Source organism: Notamacropus eugenii, chromosome 1 (genome assembly GCF_028372415.1).
Source record: "Notamacropus eugenii isolate mMacEug1 chromosome 1, mMacEug1.pri_v2, whole genome shotgun sequence".
NCBI lineage: Eukaryota > Metazoa > Chordata > Mammalia > Diprotodontia > Macropodidae > Notamacropus > Notamacropus eugenii.
Window position 1 is genome coordinate 332,068,445 of NC_092872.1, and position 27,705 is coordinate 332,096,149.

A 27,705-nucleotide genomic window follows, 5' to 3' on the forward strand; every position below is an offset into this window, starting at 1 on the left:
TTCAGGGAACAACTAGTTTAACTCAGACATAGAGAATGTGAAGGGAAGTAATCTGATAATGAGACAAATAGATTTTGGAGTTACCTTATGGAGAGTCTTTAAAGCCAGGTTAAAGAGTTTGTATTTTATCCTAGAGGCAATAGGGAGTAACTGAAAAGTTTTGAGTAGGGAAATAACATTGTAAGAAGTGTACCTAAGAAGATTTTTTTGATAGTTAAGTGGAAAATGATTTTGAAAGGGAAAAAAACTGGAGGCAGGGAGACCATTTAGAAAGCTCTCTCTGTCAGTAGTTCAGGCAAGAAGTCATGAGGGCCTCAGAGAGGTAGCCTTGAGTAGAATTAAAGGGGATGTACAGGAAAGATGTGGGTATAAAATGGATTGGATATGTAGAGTGAAGAAGAGAGAAGAGTCAAGAATGGTCCTAAATTCACAAATCTATGTGATTGGGAAGATAGTAGAATAGTGGTGTCCTCAACAGAAAAAAAAGGAATTTGGGAGAAGAAGATTATGAATTCAGTTTTGGACATGTTGAGTTTTAAATGCTGACAAGACATTCAGGTAGAGATGTATGTAGTTAGTGATATAGGAATAAGTTTAGGGATAGATAAGTAGATATGTAAATTATGCACATAAATATAATAGATCACAAATTCATCAAATTTTAGAGTTGTAAGGGACCTCGGACACCCATGTCTTAGCTCATACTTGAGGATGATTCATTCTATAATGCAGTGAAAGACCCAGGTTCAAGTCTTGAGTTTAACACATATTGGCAAATGACTCCAGGCAAGTTACTTAACTTCTCAGTGCTTTAGGCAGCTCTCTAAGAGTAAGTTGCAGAGAAGGTGCTGACCTGCCTTGGTAGAGCAAGTTTCTATACCAAATGAAATCACGATTCTAATCTCTATTCCCCACATGCTTGACAAATGTTCATCCGGCCTTAATTTAAAGACTGAGTAAAGGGGAGCTTACTGCTCTGAAGATAGTCCATTCTAGTTTTGAATAGTTTTAATTGTCAGAAATCTCCTTATGTCAAGCCTAAGTGTGACCTTTGCAACTACCCATTGCTCCTGGTTATTCCTTTTTTAATCAGTCCTCATAATGGTATAGATTTGATACCCTTCACTTTCTTGGCAGTCTTCCTCTGTATATTCTCCAGTCTATCAGTGTACTTCCTATAATGTGACCTCCCCAAACCAAACACAATAATTGAGATGTGGTTTGACTAGGGAAGAATATGGAATGCCCTCAGCGCTTCTAAAAGTTATCTCTTTTTACGCAGCGCCATATCACATCGTTTTGCTTAGTTGCCATACCGCACTGCTGGCTTGTATTAATCTTGCAATCCACTAAAACCTCCAGATTTTTTTCAAATAAGTTGCTCTTTAGCAATGATTCCCTCAATTACTATTTATGAAGCTGATTTATCTTTATTATATTTCATCTTATTAGATTGATGTAAACATCAAGGACTGAAATCCTGACTTTTGTCATCTGACACATTGGCTATGCTTCCTAGGTTTGAGTCATCTGCAAATTTAATAAACATCTCACCTATGCCTTTTCACCAGAGGCATTGTTAAAAATTCTAGACAGCATAGCACCAAATCACAGGTACTTGGGGCCATCTACTGGAAACCTTTTTCCATATTGATATCTAGCCATTAATTCTTTGGGATTGAGCATTCATCCCGTTGTGAATTAATTTAATCGTATAATCTAGCCCATATATCCATGACTTTTCCATAAGAAGAGCATGAGAGACTTTTACAAATGCTTATCTAAAATCTTAAGTAATCTATAGCTTTGGGTTTTGCTTATATGACAATAATAACTCTTGTCAGAAAAGAAATGAAGCTTAATCTGTCATGATCTGTTTTTTATGAAGCAATATTGGTTCTTTATATTTCCACTCCTTTTTCCAGATGTCAGTTGAACTTCCAGAAGTGAATGAGAGCAAGGAAGAGAGTACAGAAAAAAAAGAGGTTATAGGATTGAGCTTTGGAAGATAGCCATGCTTGATGGGGGATGGGGGATCATCCATCATAGGAGTTGTAGAAAGAGTGAGCAGACAGGTAGAAGGAGAAAGCAGTTCCATAGAAGCCCAGTGGAAGAGGAAATATTTGAAGGAGGGGATGATCAGAAGCTACCAAGAGGCTAAGGACAATCGTAACCAAGAAAAGACCTTTAGATTTATTTCATTTAAAATTGTTTTAATAACATTTTATTTTAAACATGTGACTTCCCAGCAAAGAAATCTGTCCTTGTGTAGTACTTTCCTTAGGGTTAGGAAACGGCATAGGGATTAAACTTGTGATTTCATTGATACAGTAAACTCGTAGATGAGGAAGTTCTTTTACTTACATAAGTTAGCACTTTCTCTGCAACTTACAGAATTACAGAGTTCCCTAGATGGCAGAATGTGTCAAAGACAGAATTTGAATTCAGATATATGCCTGGCTACAAGGCTAGCTCTCTTATCTACTGTCACCTCTCAAAGTACCATGGAAAGAATGCTATACTTGGACCTGTGGGACTAAGGGTCAGCATCTAGTTTTATTGATTATTTCCTGTGACCTTGGATAACTAACCTGTAAAATGAAGGGGGTTGTTCTAGATTTCCTCTTAAGTCGCTTCTGGGTCTGGATCTATTATTCTGTGTTCTTCTATCCTAAGTACCTTCCCATTGAGGGAAAAACATTTAAGCAAAACTCTTCAATAGAGTGATTGTATCTGATGTTACTTTCTATTTTTTGTAGTTTACTGTTTGTTAACAGAATGGAAATATGTATATTTGACATGATTTTGTTGCCTTTTAGTGTTGATTTCATTCACATTGTATAATTGTTTTTTATTCTGGTTCTACTCTGTTCACTCTGCATCATTTCATGGAAATCTTCCTCTCTTTCTCTGAAATCTTCATACTCCTCATTCCTTGGAACGGGTTTCTCTGATAAATGTCTGATATCCAGGATATGTAAGGAGTTGATTCAAATTTATACAAACAAGAGCGAATTTTTTAATAATTATATGGTCAAAGATAGAAACAGGCAGTTTTCAAAGAAAGAAATCCAGGCTCTTGACAAATAAGAAAAAATGTTATAGAGAAATAAAAATTAAAGAACTCTGAAGTTCTACCTCACACTTATTAGAATGGCAAAAGTTACAAAAAGGAAAAATGACAATTGCCGTAAGTGTACCATTTTGTGGAGCTGTGAAAAATTGGTCCTGCCATTGTAGAAAGCAGTTTGGAACTTCGCCCAGAAGGTCACTGAACTGGGCTTCTCCTTTGAATCAGCAGTGCCATTGCTATGCCTGTGCTCCAGCGAGATCAAAGAAAGAGGAAAAGGATCCACATGCACAAAAATATTTGTATCACTTCTTTTTGTAGTGGCAGAAAACTGGGAACAAAGAGTGTTCCCATAAATTGAGTAATGGCCAAAAAAGTTAGGGCATATGAATGTAATGGAATATTATTGTTCCATGAGAAATGATGAAAGTGACTTTTTCGGAAAAACCTGGAAAGACTTGAATGAACTGATGCAGAGTGAAGTGAGCAGAATCAAGAGAACAGTTTTTATGCTAACAACATTTATACTTAAGAATTCTGATCAATGCAGTGATTGTGGAGTGCCAGTGAGGAAGCATGATCCCAGGTGCTGAATGAAACAGACTTTTTCAGACACAGCCAGTGTGGAGATTGACTGTGTATTTATCACAAAAGTTTTGTTTCTTAATGGCTTGGGGAATGAGGGATGGGAGGGAGAGCTAGGAATAGGGTTGAAGAAAGAAGAAGGAAAAGAAAGAAGTCTAATTAAAACGTGTTTTTTGAAATTCACAAAAAGGCCAGAAGTGATTACGGAGAAGCACAACAGCTTTGAGAGAAACATTTTGAATTCTGTATTTTAAAAGAAAAGCAAGCTGTCCATAGTAGAGATTTACATTTTCATTATATAATTCTTTCTGTTCTGTTGTGAACATGGAAATGTTTGTTTTAGTTGATATTTGTTAAGTTTAGAATTTTTAAATGGGAAAGAATTTTAAAGTAACTAAATAAAGATAGGCATTATTAAATTTGCTTCTGAAACTCCTATCTCTTAAGACTTCATTAGGGCTTTCTTTGATTATTCTTAACTGCAAGTACTGGTTAAAAATAATGTTATTAGAGCCCTTTAGGTCTCAGAAAGATTTAAGACGGTGAAGCCTTTGTTGTGGACAGTCTCTACAGAAAATTCTGATAGCTTTGGTGTTTTCCATTTTGTGCTTGCATTTTTTGGTTGTATTTTTGAGCATTCTGTTTTCTGTGTTTTATTGTAAGTGGGTACAACTTTTTCTAGATACTTGTCTCCATAGAGAAGAGAGGGCGTCACATCCATTGCTTTTAAATATCTTGGGTTACTACTTTTTTTCTTTGTGAAGTGTTATTTGGTTCACAGTATTAAGTTTTTAAGTCTTGACTTTTTCCCTTGACAAATTCCATAGGTCAAATCCAAGTTCTTCAGACTGAGCAAGTGTCTTTGCAGACTGAAAATGCATATTTTGAAAGTGAGGTGCAAAAGCTTCAACAAAAACTTAAAGTAATGACTGAATTGTATCAAGAAAATGAAATGAAACTTCATAGGTACTAATAAGATTTTACCTTCCTACTTTTTATTATTGGCAAGTGAAATCTCAGAAATTTTTGAATATCAAGCTTTTAGCATGTGTAGTTTGATTTTATAGTACTATATGGAGATGATAGCCCTGAGTTTAGGAATATAAGTTGTATTCCAGAAGTTCATTTGTATTTTTGTATCAGTGTATTTTTTCCATAGAAACTATGTTAGAAATTATTCTTAGATTCCCATTCTAGTCCCGCAAAAATGTCTTTAACCCATAATGCAGGAGTACTGTTGAGAACTCAGTGATTAGAGGTGTTTGGGGAGCTAAGTGGGGGCTGAAATGGCTGGTCAAGTCCAGCTGTAGTCCCAAAGAAAGACTTCTATATGGTTATGGTGGCAGCTGCTCTTTGTATATGTGGAATTTTCAAAAGTCAAGTATTTAAGTTGGAGACTGCTTTTATATATGTACATATGTACGTATATGACATATTGTGGATATGTGCATGCAGATACCTACACACATACATACACATGTACATACATGTCTTTATGAAATTTTTTTTGGCTGAGAAAGGGGCAGGGCAGATTTTCTTGGTGAGGAAGCCCCTTCTACCATCACAGATCCATAGTAACTCTGCAATTTAACAGTCTTGGAGAGTTGCCTCTGATTGTTTTACTAAGATTTGACAGAAGAAGCTCTGTAGATGACTTTAAAAGTCCTGAAGTCTACCTAATGACATTCTTTCTTCATCTATACTACTTTACACAGAAAAGGTAAGAGCCAGACAAAGGGATGCTTTTTAGGTTTGTTTTAAGTAGTCCATTTGGATTTTTTGGACATACTATAATGCTCCAAGTATATAGCTTAAGAATTTTTTGTTGTTTTAAGTTCATTGTGAATTACAGAACTGGAATTTATGATTACCCAAGCTTTTAAATATTTTTTAAAATGTTTCTTAAGTTGAGGGGCAAGGTTAAAATAGTCCTAGGTAGAACTAGATTGCTTTTTCCCATAGAAACAATGCTGTAAATGTTGTTCATTAGTAATGTTGTTCAATCATAATAATAATGAGTACTATACTTGGGGTACATTTATAAATAGTATTTGTGATCTAGCATGGGGATTTACCAACTTATAAACAAACTTTTCGAACATAAACTGTTCATAAGTTGGTGACTGTTCTGTAAATACAGTGCTTCTTTAGGATGCAAAGTTATAAGACCAACCATAGTTCCAGAACATTTTTTTAAAATAACCTTTTCCCAACAACTTAAAGAGAAAACTCTAATTTACAGTTGTAAATTCAAAAGTTTTTATAACAACAAATTCCATAAGTTGAGATTATGATAAGTTCCAGGAGACATAGTATTTACATAAATAAGACTTTCAGGAAGTGACTTTTTTTTTTGTAGAGGGATTGATGAAACATTGATAAAACAAAGGTATTTTTGTTTTTAGGAGATTGACTGTGGAAGAAAAAGACCGTCTACAGAAAGAGGAGAAACTTTCCAAAGCAGGAGAAAAGATTAGTCATGCTTCTGAAGAGCTTAATTCTTACAGGTATTGACAGACCTTAGCTTTCCTTTTTGTCTCTCTTTATCTAGTATCTTCCCTAAAGAAAACTGCAAGTAACATATAAGCTTTACAATACAACTGAATGAAATTTTGGCTGTTTCCTTTGAATTTCTATGATCTGTATATAGTCATATGTAAAGGGAGAGAAAGTCCTAAGGTTATGTGATTTTAAATTTCTTCCTCTATTTCTTAGTGAATGATCTCCAGAGACTAATCTTTTTTGTATTAGTATTAAGATTTTTTTGGTCCACAGAAAAAGACCTATGAAAGGCTTTAGGAATGTCCAACAAAGGATTTAAATTTGATTCTGGAGGTGATAGGGAGCCACTGAAATGATTAGGAAGGCAACATGGTGAGACCTGTGTTTAAAGAAGATCAGTTTGACAGCTGATTGCAGGATGAGCTGGAGTGGAGAGAGACCTGAAGCAGAGAGACTGACCAGAAGACTAGTGCAGTAGACCAGGTGTGAGCGGGAAAGAGGGCTTGCACAAGGGTGATTGCAGTGTCAGAGGAAAAATAGACAGGACTTGCCAGCAGATTGAGAAAGTAAGGTGTCAGGGATGACATGTAGATCGAGAGCTTGATTGACTGGGAGGCTAGTGGTGCCCTCAACAAAAATAGTGAACTTAGGAAGTGAGAAGGGAATGGGAGGAAAGATGATGAGTTCAGTTTTGGACATGTTGAATTAAAGATGTCAATAGGACATCCAGTTTGAGATTTTCAGTAGGCATTTGGAGGTGTGAGATTGGAGAGCAGCAGAGATGTTAGATTTGGAGACGTCAATCTGAGAAATATCAACATAAAGGTGATCATTGAATCCATGAGAGTTGGTGAGATCACCAAGTGAAATAGTGCAGAGAAGAAGGCATCACATTTCCATTTTAAGAAGTGTCATCTCTTAATAGTTGTGTTTAGAAAATGGGGTTATTTCTTTCCTCTCAAATTCTCATATGCGACCTAGAGGCTAATAGTGTCCCTGGAATTTTTTAAAAATATAATTCCATATATATTGACAGTAATTTTCATCTGTCATGCTTCTAATGACCAGAAAACTGCATTTGAATAAGGATTTGGTTTGGTGGATCCATGTAGTTATAGCTTAAATTTTCAAATAATGATGAAATGGAGTCAGTAGGGAAAGATAATTTTAACTTAAATTTCTAGAAAGTAATTGCTTCATGTAAGATTTTTTGCTCATTTCTCATATGAATAGTTAAGAACTCTTGATGGTGTGGACATTTTTAGGGCAAATAGTTTATTTTGCTACTTCTTAATTTTTTTAGTAATAGTGATTATATGTTTACCACAGAGAACGAGCCAAGGATCTTGAAGAGGAGTTGGAAAGGACTATTCGTTCTTATGAAAGCCAGGTATATGTGGGAGGAGGGAAGACTTTTTTCCTGAATTGATTGAATTAGTATTTCTGTCTTGGGATAGTGTAGTTTAGACACTCCTACCAAGGAACCCTCTCCCGGGTTGGTTGGTCATGACAGGAAATATTACAAAGATGCTTATGGTTCTAGCATGGGATATCTTAAAAATTGCTGTGTCCTTTTCCTCTCCAGGGAAAATTCCAGAAGGGAAAGGGTCAGTGTAGTACACATCATCACAAAAACATCAGTGTGTTATCATTATGTTTATTGAATTGTTACACCTAATTTCAGATCAGTGACTTTTCATTGTCAGACATTGGTGTAATTTATTACTTAGCAATATGGTAGTTTAAGGTAGCATTTCATGATCATTTTGTGAGAAAGAAAATTTATTATAGAGAAGATCCTTTGTAAGTGAAAGTTCTAATGTATGTATTATAAATTATATTGACAAATTCGAATTTTTTTAACTAGAAGAAAAAATTCCATTCTGTTACCTTTGAATTCTTTTCTTTTTTCAGATCACTGCTCATGAGAAAAAAGCCCATGATAATTGGGTAAGTTTCAAATTCTAAAATATATATTTGTTTCCAAATTAATTTTATCATTTTGTAATATACCTGTAATCATGTGAGAATATACCTTTTCCAAAAAAAAAATACAGCTTATTTTGAAACTATAAAAGAAAAATTTTAATGATGGATAATTCTTTTTAGAAGGACCAGTTATTCCTTCTTTTACTAGGATTACACTATAAATTAAACTCTTTTTAAAGAATCAGATCAAGTCAAGAACCATTTACTAAGTGTTTATTTACAGACACTGTGCCAAGCCATGGGATACAAAAAAAGGCAAAAGACACTTCTTGCTCAAGGAGCTTATGATCTTTAGTAGAGACAACATGCAAAAAAAACTATGTACAAACTATATATATATACACACATGCACACACACATACACATGTGTATATATATGCATATATATATACATATGCGCATATATATATATATATATATATATATATATACATATATAAAAAGTGAAGATAATCAATATAGGGAAAACATTAGCATTAAAGACCTAGGAAAGACTTCTTGTGGAATTTGAAGGAAGCCAGAGAAGCCAAGAGATGAAAATGAGGAAGGAGAGAATTACAGGCTTGGAGGACAAAGAATATTACATTAAAACTGTCCAGGTTTGGGAGATTGAGAGTCTTGTGTGAGAAATGGTAAGGAGTACAGTATCAGTGGATCATAGAGTAAGTGGGGGTTACTAAGGTATAAGAAGATTAGAACTGTAGGAAGGGGGCCAGATTATTAAGGGCCTAAATCAAAGAAGATTTTATTCTAGATTATTCTATTCTGATAATAGTGAGCCACTGGAGGTGATTGAAAAGGGGGGAGGAGGGGGCAGAGGTGTGTGACATGGTCAAATCTGTGCTTTAGGAAGTTAGCTTTGACAGCTGAACAGAGAAGGAATGGGATGGGGAGATACCTGAGGCAGGCTGACCAACCAGAAGACAACTGGAATAGACTCCAAGTGTGAGGTAATAAGAGTCTATGTGAGAAAAGTGGCTTTGCCATAGGAGAGCAGGGACATTTATGAGAGATGTTACAAAGGTAGAAATTAACAAGATTTGCCAGTAAATTGGATATGAGGTTAGAGCCTGGGTAACTGGAAGAGTAGTGATGACATTGACCATAATAGGGAAGTTAGGAAGAGGGGAAGGCTTGGAGGGGACAGATAATGAATTCAGTTTCCAATATGTGAGTTTAATATTTACAGTGGGCATCCAATTTGAAAGGTCTAGTAAGCAGATGGAGATATGAAATTGACACAGAGTCAGTATAGAGATGATAATTTAATTTGCATGATCATCAAGTAAAATAGTATAAACATTTCCAGAAAAGAAGAGGGCCTAACCCAAAGTCCTGGAGGACACTTACCCATAGAGAGCATGACCTGGATGAAGATCCAGCCAAGGAGACTGAAATGGAGTAGTCAGAAAGGAAGTGGGAGATGTAGCATAGTCATGTCACAGAATCCTAGAGAGAAGATACTATTAAAAGAAAATGGTGATTGAGAGGTCAAAAAAGGATGATGATTGAGAAAAAGCCAGTAGATTTGGCATTTGGCAGTAGAGATCATTCGTAACTTTGGAGACAACAGTTTTAATTGGAAAATGAGATGAGAATGGAGGCTGTAGAGAGTTAAGAGTGAGATGAAAGGAAGTGATTGTAGATGGCCTTCGAAGGGATCAAATAAGAATATTTGTGAAGTGTTTGCACTTTGGCATTATATAGTAAGCATTTGATAAATGCTTGCACCCTTCTCCTGTCCTCCCTCCCCCAAAAAGTTTAGCCACAAAAGGGAGAGAAATATGGGATAGTAGCTACTGGGGATGAATCAGATGAGGGTTTTTTCAGGGTGGAAGAGAAAGACAAGGACATGTTGGTTGGCATTAGGGAAGCAGCCAGTAGTTAGGGAGAGAGTGAACATAAATGAGAGAATGGAAAAGATAGAGGGGGCAATCTGCTGGAGAACATGGGATAGAACGGGATCACTCAATGAATTGGAGGGGTTTGCTTTGGCCAGAAGAAGGGCCAACTCTTCATGTGCGACTGGGGTAAGAGAAGAGAATTGTGACAGAAGGCATCTGGGAGATGTGAGATGAGGAGGAGGAGAGAAAAGGGAGCTCTTAGCAAATGGTTTCATTTTTTTCAGTGAAATATGAGGCAAAGTTTTTTGGCAGAGTCAGTGGGAAGAGGGGAGCCATGGAAGATTTGAGGAGAGTTGAAGAAGTTTAAAAGAGATACTGTGGTGAGGAATAGTGAGGTGATTAAGAAGGTATAAAACGATTGCCTTGCTGTAGTGAAGACTCATTGAAGATTATTTGTAGTGGATTCAATCAAACATGGTTTTGTGATTTTTCTCCAGCTTTGTTCAGCAGCACATAAGTATGAATAAAAACAGCAAATGACAGGAGTAACTCAAGACTGAGGCCCAGCAGAGAAGTATTGGTGCTAGATTAAGGGAGGCAAGAGAGTGTAAAGTTGAAACCACTTCATGAAGGGCTTGAGACAGGGAGGAGAGCAGAGTGTAGCCAGTGTAGAGTTGATGGCCTGGGAAAGAACTGAAGGGTTGAGGAGTTGGAGGTCATGGTAAGGACAGAGGAAAGGGCTTAGAGTTGCTAGGCAGAGGAGAGGTGGAATGCTGATAAGATTATGATTCGAAGTTCATGAATGTGGAAATTCTGCATCTGTGAATGATGATAGGATTAAGGGTATGACCATCTCTTTGTATAGAGGTAAGGTAGGGAAGTAGGTAAGTCAGAGAAATTAATAAGTTGATGAGCTGATTAGGAAGCATTAATATGTACACAGAATTGAAGACTTTGTGCTAGAGAGTATGTGGCAGTAACTTAGGGCTTGTGTTGAAAGAGAAAGGATTCCTGTGGTGGTGGAAGGGCAGAGTAGGTGTTCTCTAAACTCTTTCCCTGCTCTTCACATTCTGTGCTGCTGTTTAATAAGAGCTCGACTAATCAATGAAACCTTTCTAGAGGCAGAAACGTGGTCATGGTCTTAAAGAATAGAAATTAGTTTTAGCATTGCTTCTTGCCACTTTCTAGCTGTAGGTGTTAATTAATGAACTTTTAAAAAACAAAATAATTTCCTTATGAATAGTTTTAATTTTTCAAGTTACAAAATTTCAAAAATTACAAAATGTTGATATTAAATGCATAGAAAATAAATGCCATTTATTTGAAAAGAACAATGAAACAAGCGTTTTTGTACTTGTCTCTGTGCCCAGGGTTTGTATTTCAGTGACATTACTTCCAAGATTCTAGGTTTATGGAATGCAATATCCATTACACTGCATATTTTATATAATCTTAAGTCTTAATTTCTCATAAAGTCGATGACCTTTTATGTTTATCTTATGATTTTATTTTGTTGATGAGGATTTTATTTAGTAATTTATTAAATATTCACAACTGAACATACCTTTAAGGATACACATTAAAAAAAACTGAAAAAATATAAATTAATCCATTCATTCAACAAACACTTATTTAATACGTATTGTTTACAAGACACTGCGCCCTTAGAAACTGATGGTATGTAAGCAAGAGGGATGATTGATGGACCAAGAAAGCCTTAGAAAAGATAGGAGTACATGGAATGCATAATATAGGTAGTGAGAGAGAAAGGGTAGTAGCCTTAGCAAGTAGGAGAGGACTAACCCCTTTGGATCTGGAGAGGAGGAAAATAAAATAGGTAAGGACATTGCAAGTTTATTGACAAGGAGGAGTGTTTGGTGGAATTCATATTTGATGGACTTCATTCTGTACTAATCAAAAACATAGCTAGTTACAGAATTTTTATTCTGATTTAACTTAAATATAATCAATATTTTGTTGCTCCACGTTATTAACATCATTAACTTTATTCATTCTTTTTCAGAAGAGAAAAATTGGTTATATGATTACATAAAGAAAATATTTTATAAATGGAGGCAATTATAGATAGAACATTTTTTAACTAAATGTTTACACTCACTCTTTAAAAAACTGTTACTCACTTTTTAAAAAAGAGGTATCTGCACAGTATAAACACATGTGATGTTAATTCAGCCATCATCATGAAATAGTGTGACTATATTGCATTTTTTATGATAAATATAAAAACTGATTTATATGTTGCACTTTAAAGCATACCAAGTATTTTACATACATTACTGCATTTGAGCTTTACAACACTCCTGTGAGGTAGATACTATAGGTATTATTATCTCCATGTTACAGATGAGGCTCAGAGAAATTAAGTGTTTTGGTCATCGTTACATAGCTAGTAAGCATCAGAGGCAGGGAATGAACTTAGGTCTTCCTGTTTCCAACTTCAACACTCTCTCTAACACGTTTAATGTGTTTATTTAATTTTTTTTTACAAGTTGTCAGCCCGGGCTGCTGAAAGACATCTCAATGACTTAAAAAAAGAAAATGCACACAACAGACAAAAGTAAGTACTCTGCTTGTTATATTTAGACAGTTTTTTTGTTTGTTTCATTTGAAAATGAGAAAACTTAGGAGTCATCAAGCAACAGTTGAGCCTAACGTTTGAGATGCATGTGTATGTGTATGCGCATGCTTTAATTAGCCTAATACCCAGGATATCTGTGTGTGTAGGCATATATACATACACATATAGATGTATTCATACACATGCATATATATATACACACATATACATAATATGTATACACACATATGCACATACACACATATATACGTTTGAAATCATAGTAAGGAGGAGCACTGTGAGGAGTCAACGGCGGTGGGCTTTGGAGCTCAAGCTGTGAGTAAACTGGGACCTCCAAGTCAAGCCCAGAGCCAGAACAGCAGCTAAAGCAGCTACAGGACAGAAACAATAAAGAGAAAATGTTTTGATGGTGAAGAAAGAACCCTGACTGATTTTAAGGCTTTTCCCTCATATAATCTTCAGCAGCAATCACCTTTAGACATGTCTGTGGTAAAGCTTCAGTTGTGCCACATGATTGTTGAACTTAATCTGTGTCACGCAGTTCTTATAGCAAATACTTTAAGTCAGATTCAAAACGAAATGATCTAAGATGAAACTTGGCAAATAATAAATGCTCAGAATACAGGACACGCTTCTCTTAAGTGCCTAGTGTCTTCAGATATCTTTTGTCGTTTAACAAAAGAACAGGGTAAAGGAAAACTTGTTCGAGGTTGTAAGTAGTTTCTCAAAAGACTTTGATGATATCCAGTCCTAAGATATTATTTCCAGCATATCCATGCATATATCAATATAAGGTCCGAGAAACCCTCAGAGTAATGTTTGATAAATGGGAAAACCCTCAAGAAAATAGGGGAAACTTTCGGAATTGGAGAACAAAAATCCTAATTCTGTTGACAATTCTTATTATGATCTTGATACAGTATTAACAGGAATGATGAGCAACACAAAATGGGACATCGTGACCTTGAGAGCTTTTCATCTCAAACAACCACAAATTCTAATTCAGATTGTAAATCTGATATAAATGAGCTTGACCGTATTGTGGAAATCCTTGTTGAATCTTGAAATGGTTAAATTCAAAGCATGATTCTTTGAAGAAATCAAAAACTTTTGAATGTGATTAGACATTAGGAGAATTTTTTTCCAGTCCTAGTTTTGCCTAGCCTTGTGGTCCAGGTCAAATCAGTTCTTTTCCTGAGTTTCCTTTTTCTCTTTTCTAAAGTGAATCCTTGCTTTGAATGTCCTATAAGGATTTCTTTCACCTTGAAAATTAGACCATTTTTATGGCTGATTTTAATTGCAATAAACCTCAATCTGCTGAGAGTAGAAGGAAGAAGTACAGCTAGGAAGAGCACATGGTCAGCACATAGTGTCAGAGTTCCTTCAGAGGAGCTGTTCCTTCCCTAAAGTCCAATGATTGTGTAAGGGAAAATTGGGTGTTCTCTATTTAATGAACAACTAAGAGATGTTTCTTCTTTCTTTCCAGGTTAACTGAAACAGAATTTAAATGTGACCTCTTGGAAAAAGATCCTTATGCCCTTGATGTTCCAAATAGATCCTTTGGCAGAGGTACTGCTTTTTTCCTTCACTTTTCAACATATTTTGCTTTATAAAGTTAATTGGATAATGTTAGCATAAATATGATGTAATTATTCATAAAAACTATAGATTCAAGAGCCAGGGTTCTAGTGTTAGCAGTCTCATTACCTCTATGTATGAGTCTTTAGGAATGGTTTCACCATTCAGAATAATATTTGTTCTCTGAATCTCAAAAGGATTTTGCACGAAGATATGATTTTACACTTTAAGCTCCTGGAAAGTAAAATATTGAAAAGACATATCATTGTGATTAATTATTTATTTAGTCTGCCTTGGAATTAAGTCTGTTTTTATTTCTGGGAATAATGGCAGTTTAGGAACTCATTTTATAATTTTATTCATTATGTATTTATTTATCCAGTGTTTCTTGTGGTAAATTATATAATCTTGAACTATTCTAAATCGTGTCTTCCAAATAATTTTTGTTGAATTAAAATTAATTAATGCCCAGGGAAATGAAAAGAAACCCATTTTCATATAGGCTAAACCCCATTTTAACAAGCTTGAAGATATATAAAAATCTAAATTTCATTAAAATAGAAGTATATTGTTATAGCATTTAGTAAGATTACATTGCACTATTGTTGTTTGTTAGTATTTTGTTGATATGATACGTTAGGATTACCCCATATTTGCAATCAAATTCCTAGAATTTGAAAGAAAGGGTGTTTTTAAAAAGCGAGGATGTTTTGCTTCTAAAGCAGTGGTCCCTAAGAGGGTAAAATAACTGCTTTGCCCTTCTGCTTTTAACTGCATTTGAATGTAATACAAGATATTGCTAATGCAATTTGATGTGCTTTTTAAACTCGTGTTTGTGATGTTTTAGAGTATTATTATTTTTCTCTTTTTCTTTTTGGTAAAAAATAATTTCTTGAGCCAGCAGGGTTTTGAACTTGGCTGTTACAATCAGGTAAAGCTAATTGCAAGTTATTTTATGAATTACCAACTAAACTGGTAATATTATATTAGGAATTAATAGTTATATAGGATTTTGTTTGCAAAGTGCTTTGTATACGCTGTCATCTATAAACCCTTAAAAAGTCTTTGAGCTGGGTTATGCAAGTATTACTGTCCCCTATTTTCAGATGTAAAAAACTGAGGCTCAGAGAGGTTTAATGACTTTCTCATTTTGTTAGACAAGTAGTATCAAAGTTGGGATTTCCTCTCTCTGAGTCAGTGCTCTATCACCAAGCCATGTAATACAGAATAGGTCCTGGTACTTCAGTTAATTCACTATCCTACAAAACCAGAAATCTCCCTTAAACAACTTACAGCTTTTCATAGCTTGTCACTTCAACAGAACTGAGCCCTGTTGTTTTACAGTTTCCAGTAGTTGGAGCTAGACCAACAGCCAAGAAACAAGATCATTGAAATTTTTTTTAATAAAACTCTAAAACATCTCTAATAATTTATTGATCAGCTATTCAAATAATTTTACTTAAAATGACATCTATTAAATAGATTCATCGTTAAATGGGCAGGAACATGAGAATATCTCTTGTACATGGAATTTTTCATTCAAAATAATTCTATCCATATTAGCAAAGCAGTGCCCTTAGACTAGGACATGAAAATATCCTTATTATATGGAATAAATGTTTTAAATGGTACTCATTAAAATGAGATTCTACCTGTATCCAGTGTAGTTACTGAAAATGAATTTAAATATGTTGTTTTAATTATTCCAGAGCATTCCCCATATGGACCCTCACCAATGGGTCGGCCTTCACCAGAAATGAGAGCTTTTCTCTCCCCTCCAACTTTGTTGGAGGGTCCACTCAGACTTTCACCTTTGCTTCCAGGGGGAGGAGGAAGAGGTATATTGCTTAAACATGTTTATTACTCTGGATTTTTCCATTCCTTTCTTTATCCCAACTTATCCTAAAAATGAACTGTAATATAAATATTTGGAAAGTACAGGCAGTCCTATAATTTACAGTGGGTTATATTCCTGCAAAAAGGGCCATTAAGTGTGACTGACATGAGTTGATTCTTATTTTCCCATAAAAATAAGGTTATATGAAAAGATTATATTCCTGATCAAGAGGCTTTGAGTCTCAATTTTTTATGGAAATGGCCACAAAACTATTTTTAGCCATATTTTTTAACCTTCATTTTAGTCAGTTATAAATATAATGCTATATTCTCTATAGTAGTGTAAAGCATTCTAGATTATGAAACAGGGAAACACAGTAACCAAATCCCATAAATTTGTTTTTGATATATCATAGTATATTATATAGAGTTCTTACCCTCTTCATAATCATTGCTTTATTCTTACTGTCAGCAAATGAGAAGAGGGTAACCTTCATTAGGATCATGAAGTCAAAAGGCTTTCCTTGAAGAGATTTTTTCAGGCTTCTTTAAGGAGTGTTAAGGGATGATTTAGAGCCATCTTATTATCTTATAAAGAACTGATCCAAGTATGTGTCATTGGGTCCCCTGTAATAAGTCCAACTGTTAGAAAATAAGCTGTGGTTTGGTTGTGGGGTTTTCTGTTTTGATTTGCTTTTTGTTTTTTGGTGTATGTGTGCCTTAAAAGCATCTGCTTTCTTGAATTGCCATGCCATCAACACTAATACCTTTATTTTGAACCCTGTATTGCACAGTGCATACATGCTTTTAAAATGCATCAAAATAACCTTACTTGATCTGTGCAGGGGATGGGGAGGGACAATGAGTCTCCTAGGCTGAAACTGGTAGACCAGGGAGTATTTTTATGTGGAGCCTATCAGAGGGCAGACTGCCTCTGGAATGTGTTACTTTGTCTAATGTAAGTACTTTATACGTTAACATGGGTACAGTTGGTTGAATGCCATGAATAAAGATCACTGGAAGTTGACTGACAGTAAATTGTGGACTGCCTGTAATCAGCTGAATATTTAGAATGAAAAAATCAATAAGTACCTTTGATTTCTCTCCTCCTTAAATAGCTTTTACGATAGAAATTCTAAAGATTACCTGTAGTGAGTTTTTATCATTAGGTGTTAAAATAACCACAAAAATTATAGGTAAGATTGAAAAGGACTAAAGCCCATTCTTTTTTTGATTCTTATCAATTTGCTGTTAAAAATGCTTCTAAACATAACATTTCTGTTCTTGGTTTCCATCTAAAGAACTGATGAAGTATCTTCCTTTCCTTTTACTTTCTCTTATTACCTATTTTATTTTTGTCCTTTTTGGGGGTTTGTTTTGATGAAGGTAAGGATTTGGGACATGCATTTTAACAATGATTGGATTCATTTAGCTCTGGGCATATAGTAGTCACTTAATTGATTGCCTTAGAAATATTTGCTTGTGTTTGTATTTATAACCTTATAAATATATATGTAGCTAAAATTAATATTTAAACAAAATTTTCAGCTTTTTAGTTTTAACTTTTTAAAGACTTAACTAGTTAGTTCCAAACTAGGAATAGACTAAGTTATTTAATCTTAAAGGTTGGTGAGGAAAAAACAAATTATAATTTGAACTAATAGATACTTTAATTAAAGACAATGACACCAGTAAGACAATGTATCAAAACTTCTGGGATGCAATCAGAGAAATCCTTAGGAGAGATTTTCATATTGTTAAACCCCCAGCAGAAGAGAACTGGAACAAATCAATGAATGAGATATGCAACAAAAATTTTAAAAATCAATATATCATAAAAAAAAATCTGAAAATCAAAGAGGAGATAAAATGCAAAACAGAAATACCCCAAAAGGTCATAAATAAAACCTAGGAACTGTTTTTTTTTTTAAAGCTAATAATATAATAGATAGACCAGTAGCTAATCCAATAAGGAAAAAAAGGAAAAATCACAACTGAAGACAAAATGAAGGAAATTATTAGAAATTATTTTGCCCACTTACATGCCAATAAAACTTATAAAATAAATTAAATGAGTAGTTAAAAAAAGTATTAAGAGAAGAAGAAATAGAAGATTGAAGTAACCCAGTTTCAGAAAAAGATATTGAACAATCCCAGAGGGAAAAAAAAACCCCTAAAGCTTAGGTGGATTTTATAGGAAAATTCTATCAAACATTCAAAGAACCATTAATTTTAATATTACCTAAATTGTTTGCAAAATAAGGGAAAGAAAGGATGCTATCAGATTTCTTCTTCGAGACAAATATGATCCTGAGACCTAAACTAAGGAGAAAAACTGTAGGCTAATGTCTCTTGTTAATAATATTAGTGTAAAAATGTTGAATGTATATTAGTGAAGAGATTATAAAAAATACTTAAAAGATTATACACTGTGACAAAGTTGGATTTATACCAGGAATACATACCATATTGGTTTAGTATTAGAAAAACTATGAATATATTAAAGCATATTATTTAAAAATAATAAAAACATTTATGTGATTTATATTGACATGATTTATGTCTGCAGATTCAAAAACGGCTTTGATAAAATACCGTTCTCATTTGTCTTTTTAGTTTTGTAATAAGAAATAAAATTAATATTTCCACATACATTATAGAACAGAAGAAGGGGAATGTACATGAAATTAAATCTCTACTAGGAGGAACTTACTTTTCTTTTTAAGTTTATACTATGTTCAAAGAATAATTTTCAAAACTGTCCTACTTGTCTGGAATTCCTTGTGCCTTCCCTTCTGTTCTCACTTTTAAAAAAAAAAAAAAAAATTCTGTCTCTAGCTCTTTGTCCTTGTCCCCTACCCTGACCTCACTTCTACCCTTGCCAATTGAAAAGAAAAGCAAAACCCTTGGAACAGATATGCAGAGTCAAGCACAATAAATTCCCACATTGGTCTTAGCCAAAAATAGGTGTCTTATTCTGCATCTTGAGTACGTTACCTCCCTCTCTGTCAGGACTACTTCTGACATGCAGGGCTGTGCTGGTGAATGTTCAATAACAGCTCACTGAAAAATGTCTGCGGGCTTAAGTTTTAAGTGTAATCTACATTATTAACTTTTTTTCCATCACTGTCTTCAGTATAGACAGTCAGCTAAAAAATAAATAAGTCCTGATTTGTAGTGCTTGCAATTTCTGAGATGTAAATGCTCATATTGAAGACTGAACACTGAGCTCTCTTAGCCTGAGCCAGTCTAGCCCATCCCTGGCAGCATAATGTCATCGTGAGTGCTCCAGAATGGGAGATGGTGCTTATGCTGATTACAGTTCTGAACTCTTTCAAGGTTGTTTTTCTTTACGTTGTTGTTGTAATAAATTGTTCTCCCAGTTAGTCTCAATTTACTCTGTATCAGTTTATGACAATCTCCCTAAGTTTCTCTGAAACCACCCCTTTCGTCATTTCTTAAGGTAAAATAATATTGTATTATTCACATGCTATATTTTATTCAACCATTCTTCAATTGATGCCCTCACCCCCTTTCCCACTCCTCCCTTGGAATTTTGTTGGTACCGTAAACTCTAATACTTTAGTCTGAGAAAGTTCTCTGGGGCATTAAGAATTAAATGCCTTGCTCAGCTAGTATAAGTCAGAAGTAGGACCTATATCTTCCTGGCTATAAGGCTGTTTCTCTAGCCACTATACTGTCCTACCACTAAGCATTTGTGTTAGAATGTAAAACATTTCATTTGAATTTTCTTATAGACTTTGAGATGAAATAGATCAGATTTCTACCAAAGTATTTGATTTATGCTTTTATAAGCATACCAAAAGAGTATACCTATTTATAATAGTTAGTGTAGGAGGTTGTACCTTTATTCCAACAGTGCTGCCTTTGAGTGAAACATTTTCTTTTAAATGTCCTCAAATCGTTGAAGGGGGATTTGATTTTTGGAAACAACCAAAAGTCATTTGGAATCAAGTCTGGTGAATAAGGTGGGTGGTAAAGCTTGGTAATATTTTTTGTGGGGAGGGAGGAGAAAAGGTATGAGACTAACTGTAAAGAGATAAATTTTAATCTGTGCTTTTGTGATTTTCTTGCATGGCACACATGGCTCCTCCTAAAGAGGAATTCCAAAAATATTTTAAGCAATGAGAACATTAACTTTTAGAGTATGTTGTGTAGCCTCCCAAGGTTAGCAAACTTTACAAAACCAATTTCACTACTTTTATATCTTAAACAGAGAATATTTTATTTTAATAGAAACCTTTACTTTGTAATTTCATTTTTATAAACTTCAGATTGCTTTGTAATTTGAATGTGTATGTTGATTTTGCTTAGGTATCTTTTGAAAAAAATAGTACAAAACAGCACTGTGAAAATCAGTTTATAGATACACGTTTCTGTGCCTTGTAAAATTTTTTCTAGTTGTCCTAATAACTCAAAATTTATTTATTTGTTATACCCTCCCAGTAAAGTCCACTGTTGAAATTCAGTGGAATTAGTTCTTTGTGTTAACATAAAACATTATTTCATTTATTTCTCTATTTAGGTTCAAGAGGACCAGGGCATCCTTTGGAATATCAGAATGCCAATGAGAGAGGAGAATTATCTGATCCCCACAGAGCACCTTCAGACACTGGATCTCTTTCACCTCCATGGGATAGAGATCGTAGAATGATGATTCCTCATTCAGGTATGTAAAGTTGTCCAGCTGAGAGTCTAAGAAGTTAACGTGGACTGTATACCATATTAGAAGGTACAAGTACAAAGGAGAGGAAAGAATCAGTGAATTGTGATTGTTCACATGACACAAGTATCCCTTACTTAACAAAAAGGTTTAAGATAGCACTCTTTGAAATGGTTGAGTCCCTGTAATTCATTTGATGTTACCATGTACTATAGTGTAAAGAACACTACTGGGAGTCAAGTCCCCTTGGCGTTTAGTCCTTGTTCTGGCATTGTGATACTTTGGACAGATAAACCTCTCTGTCTCAACTGTAAAATTAGATGTATAGACTAGGTAATGTTTTAAGATCCTTTCCAATTACAGAAGCCTATGAATTGCAGTTCAATAATTTGGACATAATTCTTTAGGGGCACAGCTGTTAATATAAAGCACACTGGCACAGAAAAAAGTTTTATTAAAAATATGCTTCTTCAAATCCCCCTCAAAATCAACGTTGACATCATGAGCGGTCAAAAAAAGAGTCTTTATAGTTAAGCACTCAAATTCCAAGAAGTAAATCAATCATAGCTTTTGTGAGCAGAATATTATTGTTTTCTCTTGTTGATAGTGTAAGTTTGCACTTGTATTTCAGAGTAATTTAAGCCATCATAAAGTCTTAAACCAGTACAGAAGTTGTATTTGTAATTTTGGAAGCTTACTAGTTTGAGAATATTTTACCTTTTTTTTTTTTAGTAGTTTGCCCATTTGGATGTATTGAGTGTTGAAGTTTTTTTCTTCAACAGTATTCGCAAGCAAGGCTCATAATAAAGTTAGGAGCCATGATTAGTCTTATTGTTTTTTTTTTATTGATTCTTGACAAATTCAGAGAAAACTGAAAATAATTCTTCCTATATACGTTAAAGCAGTCCTTGATTTATAGGTTATCCACACATACTGACTATTGGTATGTAATTCAGCATCCATAGGTTTTTGCCCTTTTTCTTTTCTTCCTTTCTCTCTCTCTCATACACACACACACACACGCACACGCACACGCACACACTCCCGAAATTATTGACCTGGAGGAACATCTCTCATAAAGATGTAGAGAAGAAAAGTAGCCTCTTATCTCTAGCAGATGTAGAGAAGTTGCAGTTTATTGGTGTTCAGGATTATTTGCTTCCCAGTCTTCCACCCAGCCCTATCTCCCATACCACTTCCAGAACCTCTGCCTCTCAAAAAAGAGACAAGTATTCCTGTACTTTTGAAAAAGCTGTATGTAATGGTGATTCCTGTTACATATTCAGTCCTCCCTTTCTGCTCTTTGTACATGAAGATGTTCATGTTTGTTGGTGTTTAATAAATTCAAAATAACAAAAAATTGGAATTTAAAAAGAGAGAGCCTCTTGTTTCACAAAAAAAGAAGGGTCCTTAAGAGAACTTCGCAGTTTCTCAAAGGCAATCTAGCTTGCTTGCCTTTTCATTTTTGCTACCAATTGATTGTTCATTGTAGTAACTTTCCGAGAAGTGTATATGTGTGTGTGTGTGTGTGTGTGTGTGTGTGTGTGTGTAGATAGATGGATAAATCATATCAGATGCACTTCTTCCTCTTTATCATAATCCAAAAGGCATTCTTCATCTTAGACCAAAGACTTTAGAGTGATTATGGATCCCATTTAGGAGACTGTGTAATGTCCCAGAATATGATGCAATCAGTATATAATATCATCCACAAATAGAAACATCTGGAAGACCTCACCATCTACAAAGCATCCCTCCTTGATTTGGACTGTGTGATAGATCTCCTCTATAACAGTGGTGAACACTTTTCCTGATTCATCTCTCACTTGATATCAGGTTGAGGTAGGGCACTGGACTTGAAATCAGAAAGGCTTAAATCAACTCTTAAATTAGCTGTTTGATTCTGGGCGAGTCATCTAACCCTTCTGTGCTTCAGTTTCCTCATTGGTAAAATGAGGCCTATAAGGTCCCTTAAATCTCTAAGTCTATGATTCTGTGACCTTTGTTGTAAAGACATTTTGTAAGTTTGAAATATGCATGATGTTAAAGGAGAGCCTTTATGGCGGTAGCATTTTGCTTTACCAAATCAAATACTTTTTCATAATCAGCAAACTGTAAATATGGTCAGATTATATTGCAGATGCATTATATACCTATCAGATGTATGATGGTAAAGAGGTAGTCTACTGTGTAATGGCACTTTGGAACCTGGTTGTGACCTTCTAATGCTTTAGTGTATGCCTAGATTATTTTCATGAAAGTATGGGAAAGTAGGCATATGGCTCAATAGTTACTGACTGTGTTTTTATTCATATATTAACATCTGAGATTTTTTTCTAACGTTTGGTATTTTCCTTTAAATACTGTGGAAATTGATTTCCTTGGTACCCTCAAAATTGTGTTTTTTGCTTAGAATTCTTTGTATATACTTGGTTTATAGTCCAGTTACTTTTTCCAATTCTGTCCTCTTTCTGCTGCTATTTCTACTTCCTGTATAAGCACGTCTGGGACGGTAAGTCCAACTGTGGTGAATCCCCTATCTTCAGTACTGAAAAGATTTTTATAAAAATCTCTGTAAATTTTCCATCTTCTGTCTGTTTGTTGTGCTTCCAGTTTCATCATTAAAAGCCCTCAGTATGAGGATGACCTGCTTTAGATGAATTACTTCTCAAACTTTCCTTAAACTAGATTTTCCCTCCTATTTCATGAAGCAGTAGTATTCAAAATCTTTCCTTGGAGATTTTGGAAATGAGCTTATTATATTCACAGGTGGTACTAGTAGCTACCTTGTCATTCTACTTAGCTAGTAAGTCAAGTGTTAGTAGACTGAGGAGGTTTTTAGGCTCTCAGCTTATTGTTCATGGGAAATTTCTGTGTGAAAGTATTACAAACCATGTTCATGGCTTTTCATACATTCTCTTCCCATTTTTGTCATGAACAACTTATTTAAAAAATGAGATTGAAGTTATTCCATGGCACACCATATTTTTTTCTCATTTTTGTTTTTCTCCTAAGTTTGTATTGTTTGATTTTTTTCTCTTAACAAGTTTTGGTTTGACTATACAGAGAGAGCTAATTTAGAAATGTCTCTCACAACAGTTAGTCAGCAATTATTTAAGTACTTACTAGGGGCCAGGCGCTGTGCCCTGGGTTTATAAGGAAAGGCAAAAATAGTTCCTGTGCTCATGGAGCTTACATTTTAATGGAGGAGATAATCTATAATGACTAAATGCATGCAAGAGTTATTAGAGTGGATAGAAGCTAGTCTCACAGGGGAAGGCACTAGCAACTTGGGGGACTGGGAAAAGCCTCCTGCAGAAGGTGGAATTTGAACTGAGTTCTTCCAGTTTGTATGTGTGTCTGTGTATATATACATACATACACACACATACATATGGCACATAGTGCTTATATGGGGGATAGCCAGTGCATCATTAGTAAGATAATTCCTGTCTGATAAAATACAGTTAGTTTCATTTTTTTATAGTGTTACTTATATTCATTATGTCCAGTGCTTCCCTACTCTTTTCTCAAAAAAGTGTATTCATAATCTATGGTAGTGAAACTTCTAGATAGTCTTCAAGTCTTTAGCAATCTCATTCTTTACTCCTGAACCATATTTTCCAATATGGTCGTCCTTACCTATGCACTCCTACATTTCTTTGCACGGAAGTCACAGATTATCAATGTAAGAAAATATATGGTTAACAAAAACTGCTGTTGAGTAGAGCTTCATCCCATACCTGTAGTCCTTTATCTCTTTGCTAATGAGATATATAATGTCTTTCATTGTTTTTCCGCCAGCATCATTATTTATTTTTAGCTTCCATCTAAAAATTTCAGGTTCCTAATACTCTCCCTCTCTCTACCCCTCCCTCACCCATTAAAAAGTCAAGCAATATAATATCAATTATACACGTGCAGTCATGCAAAACATATTTTCACATTATCCCTTGGCCCCCTGCCCAATAAAAGCAAGAAAAATAAAGTAGAAAAAAAGGCTTCAGTTTGCACTTAGAGTTCATCAGTTTTCTCTCTTGATGTGGAAAGTACTATTGACCATGAGTCTTTGGATTTGTCTTAGATCATTGTATTCATTAGAGTAGCTAAGTCTTTTCACAGCTGATCATCTTGTACAGTATTGCTGCTAAACAAGGTTTTCCTGGTACTGTTCACTTCACTTTGCATCTGTTCATACAAGTCTTCCCAGATTTGTCTAAAATAATCCCTCATTTCTTATAGCACAATGGTTATCACACTCATTCCCCAGTTGTTGGGCATCCCCTCAATTTCTAGTTCTTACCTCCAAAACTTTGGATCTTTGGGTTTATCAAACCCTAAATTACCATAGTAATTTACTTCTATATATTGTATACCTAATATGTTCCACTGATCCATACTCTATTTTTTAGCCAGATTAATGAGTATCACTTTTTCATATAGTTTTAAATGTGGTATTGCTAAGCCACCTTCTGTCATATTTTTTTTAATTGATTTCCTTAGAGTTCTTGACCTTTTGGTCTTCCAGATAATTTTATTATTAATTTTTTCTGTCTCTGTAAAATAATTCTTTGGTAGTTTGGTTGGTACGACACTGAATAAGTAAATTAACTTGAATAGAATTGTCATTTTTATTACATTGGCTCAGCTTACCCATAAGCAAGTGATATTTATTTCTCTAATTGTTTAGCTCTGTCTTTATGTGAAAAGTATTTTGTAATTGTATTCATCTGGTTCTTTGGTTGTCTTTCATTGTCGTATTTTACAGTACAACATTTACATGTATATGTACAATAATGGTTATAATCATTGTGGAAATTCTTTTCCTATTTTTTTTGTACACTACTTCATATAATTCTTCCAGAATTTCGTTTTAGTTGTGTACAATGCAATAGTATTCTACTATGTTAATATGCTACAATTTGCATAGCCACTTTCCATTTCGTGGATACTTTTATTTCCAGTATATTGCTACCACAATATGTGCTCCTACAAGCACTTTTCATAAAGGATATTTTTTGTCATTGACTTCCTTAAAAATATGTACTTAATAATGGTATTGCTAGATTAAATTATATGTACAGTTCAGTAACTTATCTATTATTCTTCAAAATAGTTTTACAGAATGTTGGACCATATTACATTCACCAACCATATATGAGTGTGCCTCTTTTCCCACAATTTTTAATATTTACCTTTTTATATTTTGCCACTGTTAGCAGCCTGATAGGAATGAAGTAAAATCTCTGTTATAATTTGCCTTTCTCTTTTATTAGTGATTTGGAGCAGTCTTTTATATGGCTGTTAATATTTTTGTTTTCTTTTGCAAATTGCTTCCTTACTTGCTTTACTCACTTACCTTGAAAAATAGCTTCTGTGTATTTGGTTGAGTATCCTGTCCTATCTTGATTAGAGATTTTTTTCCTGGTAACCATCTTCTTATTCTATCTGCATTGACTTCATTCATGCAAAATTTTAAATTGTATGCACTAAAAATGGTCTGTTTTATCTCTTATGACTACTGAAGTATTGTTTAAGAATTCTTTTAGTCTCCATAGAGTCAGCGAGATGGTACAGCAGAAAGAACACAGGGCCAGGAGTCATGAAAGCCTGAGTTCAAATCCTGCCTTAGACACTTACTAGCTCTTTAACTTTGGGCTAGTCACTTATCCTCTGTTTGCCTCAGTTACTCCAACTGTAAAATGAGACTGATAATAATACCTACCTCCCCGTTGTGATGAGAGAAATTCTGAGAAACAAAGTCCCAAGCATGATCCATTTATTAACAAGGCTGCAGTTGTCAACAAATGGGGTCAGTGGCCTCTTAATGACCAAAGGTCCCAAGGGAGGGCTGACAAGGCCTTTTATAGTGATTAATGGGATGATAGCAGAATCTTGAGTAACATAGGTTTGCCTTCCAGTTGGCTAGAAAGTAGAAAACTTTGACATCAGCTTGACATTACATCATTTGGACCTCCCTTTTGAAACTCCCTTAACGTAAATAAGACATGTGATAGAAATTTGGGAGTGGCTACATTAATCAGCTTAACCTTAAGTAAGTTTTTTACAGCATGTGGATGGTGGGTGAAGTTACAAGGGTACAAGTCTCAAGGGTAGAGGTACAAGTTACTAGATTAGGGTGGAGGTACAAGTTACTAGAATACAATGTGACCCAAGTGACCTGAGGTTACCTGAAAAACTTGCAGAGGTTACAGCCGGTTGCAATCTAGCTTGATTGAGTATTAACAAAATAGAATTAAAATTAATTTTCAATTTTACAATGTTGTTGTGAGAACCAAATGAGATAATATTTGTAAAGTGCTTAGCATGGTGCCTGGCATATAGTAGGTACTTAATAAATCCTTTCTATCTTCCTGGCAATAAGGGATCAGCAAAATAATTTTCTTGCTGATTGAGGACCAAGTTGAGTAGACTAGATAACATAAATTTTTAGGGGATTCAGTCAGGATTGTTGCAAGATTTTGTCTAGTTTTATTCAGCAGCATATGAGTAGTTGATAGTGGGCATTATCCAGGGTTGGGATTTGGTGAGCAGCATTAGGACAGGAGAGGTGTTTGAGACCAGGAGAGAATAAAAGGGATTGAGTTTGGGATGGGAAGAGAGTAGAGTAGGGGTAAAGACAGGACAAAAAATACTGAGGGGAGGAGAGATTGCAGGGCACAAGGAAGACAAAACAGACTTGGGAAACATGGCACAGAAAGAGTGATGGGAGATTGTGATCAGATAAAGGAACTTTAGAGTTCTTGATCATGGAATTGGAACATTTGTAGGTGGTGGCAAGGTCAGTCATCTTTGGGTGAAGTTTAAAGTGTAGTGGAGGGGAGGTCATGATGAGAATTGAGTAGATTGAGAAATATGCAATATTTGAAGGAACAAAAAATCATGTACCTTGAAATCCCCTGCAGTGATGTTGGGCAAAGAGAAATATTGTAGGCCAGTCACAGAATTCATTGCCGAGGGTAGAAGAAAGTGTCGTGAGGGTAGGTAAATACCAGCA

The 27,705-nt window shown here is 34.8% G+C and overlaps 1 protein-coding gene and 1 pseudogene across 14 annotated transcripts in view; both read left to right on the forward strand.

The window, feature by feature from the left end:
• Nucleotides 1-27,705, forward strand: part of MIA2 (MIA SH3 domain ER export factor 2) — a 120,372-nt gene that overhangs the window by 79,327 nt on the left and 13,340 nt on the right. For 10 of the 14 annotated variants that reach the window (XM_072629768.1, XM_072629769.1, XM_072629771.1 and 7 more), the window contains 8 exons: nt 4,483-4,621; nt 6,061-6,162; nt 7,487-7,547; nt 8,072-8,107; nt 12,501-12,568; nt 14,076-14,158; nt 15,877-16,005; nt 20,550-20,693. In XM_072629768.1, the coding sequence (XP_072485869.1) occupies nt 4,483-4,621; nt 6,061-6,162; nt 7,487-7,547; nt 8,072-8,107; nt 12,501-12,568; nt 14,076-14,158; nt 15,877-16,005; nt 20,550-20,693 (762 nt within the window). The remainder of the gene's footprint in view (nt 1-4,482; nt 4,622-6,060; nt 6,163-7,486; nt 7,548-8,071; nt 8,108-12,500; nt 12,569-14,075; nt 14,159-15,876; nt 16,006-20,549; nt 20,694-27,705) is intronic. The other 4 variants (XM_072629773.1, XM_072629774.1, XM_072629780.1 and 1 more) reach the window with 1 other exon arrangement.
• Nucleotides 12,956-14,069, forward strand: LOC140529483 (cell division cycle-associated protein 4-like; annotated as a pseudogene).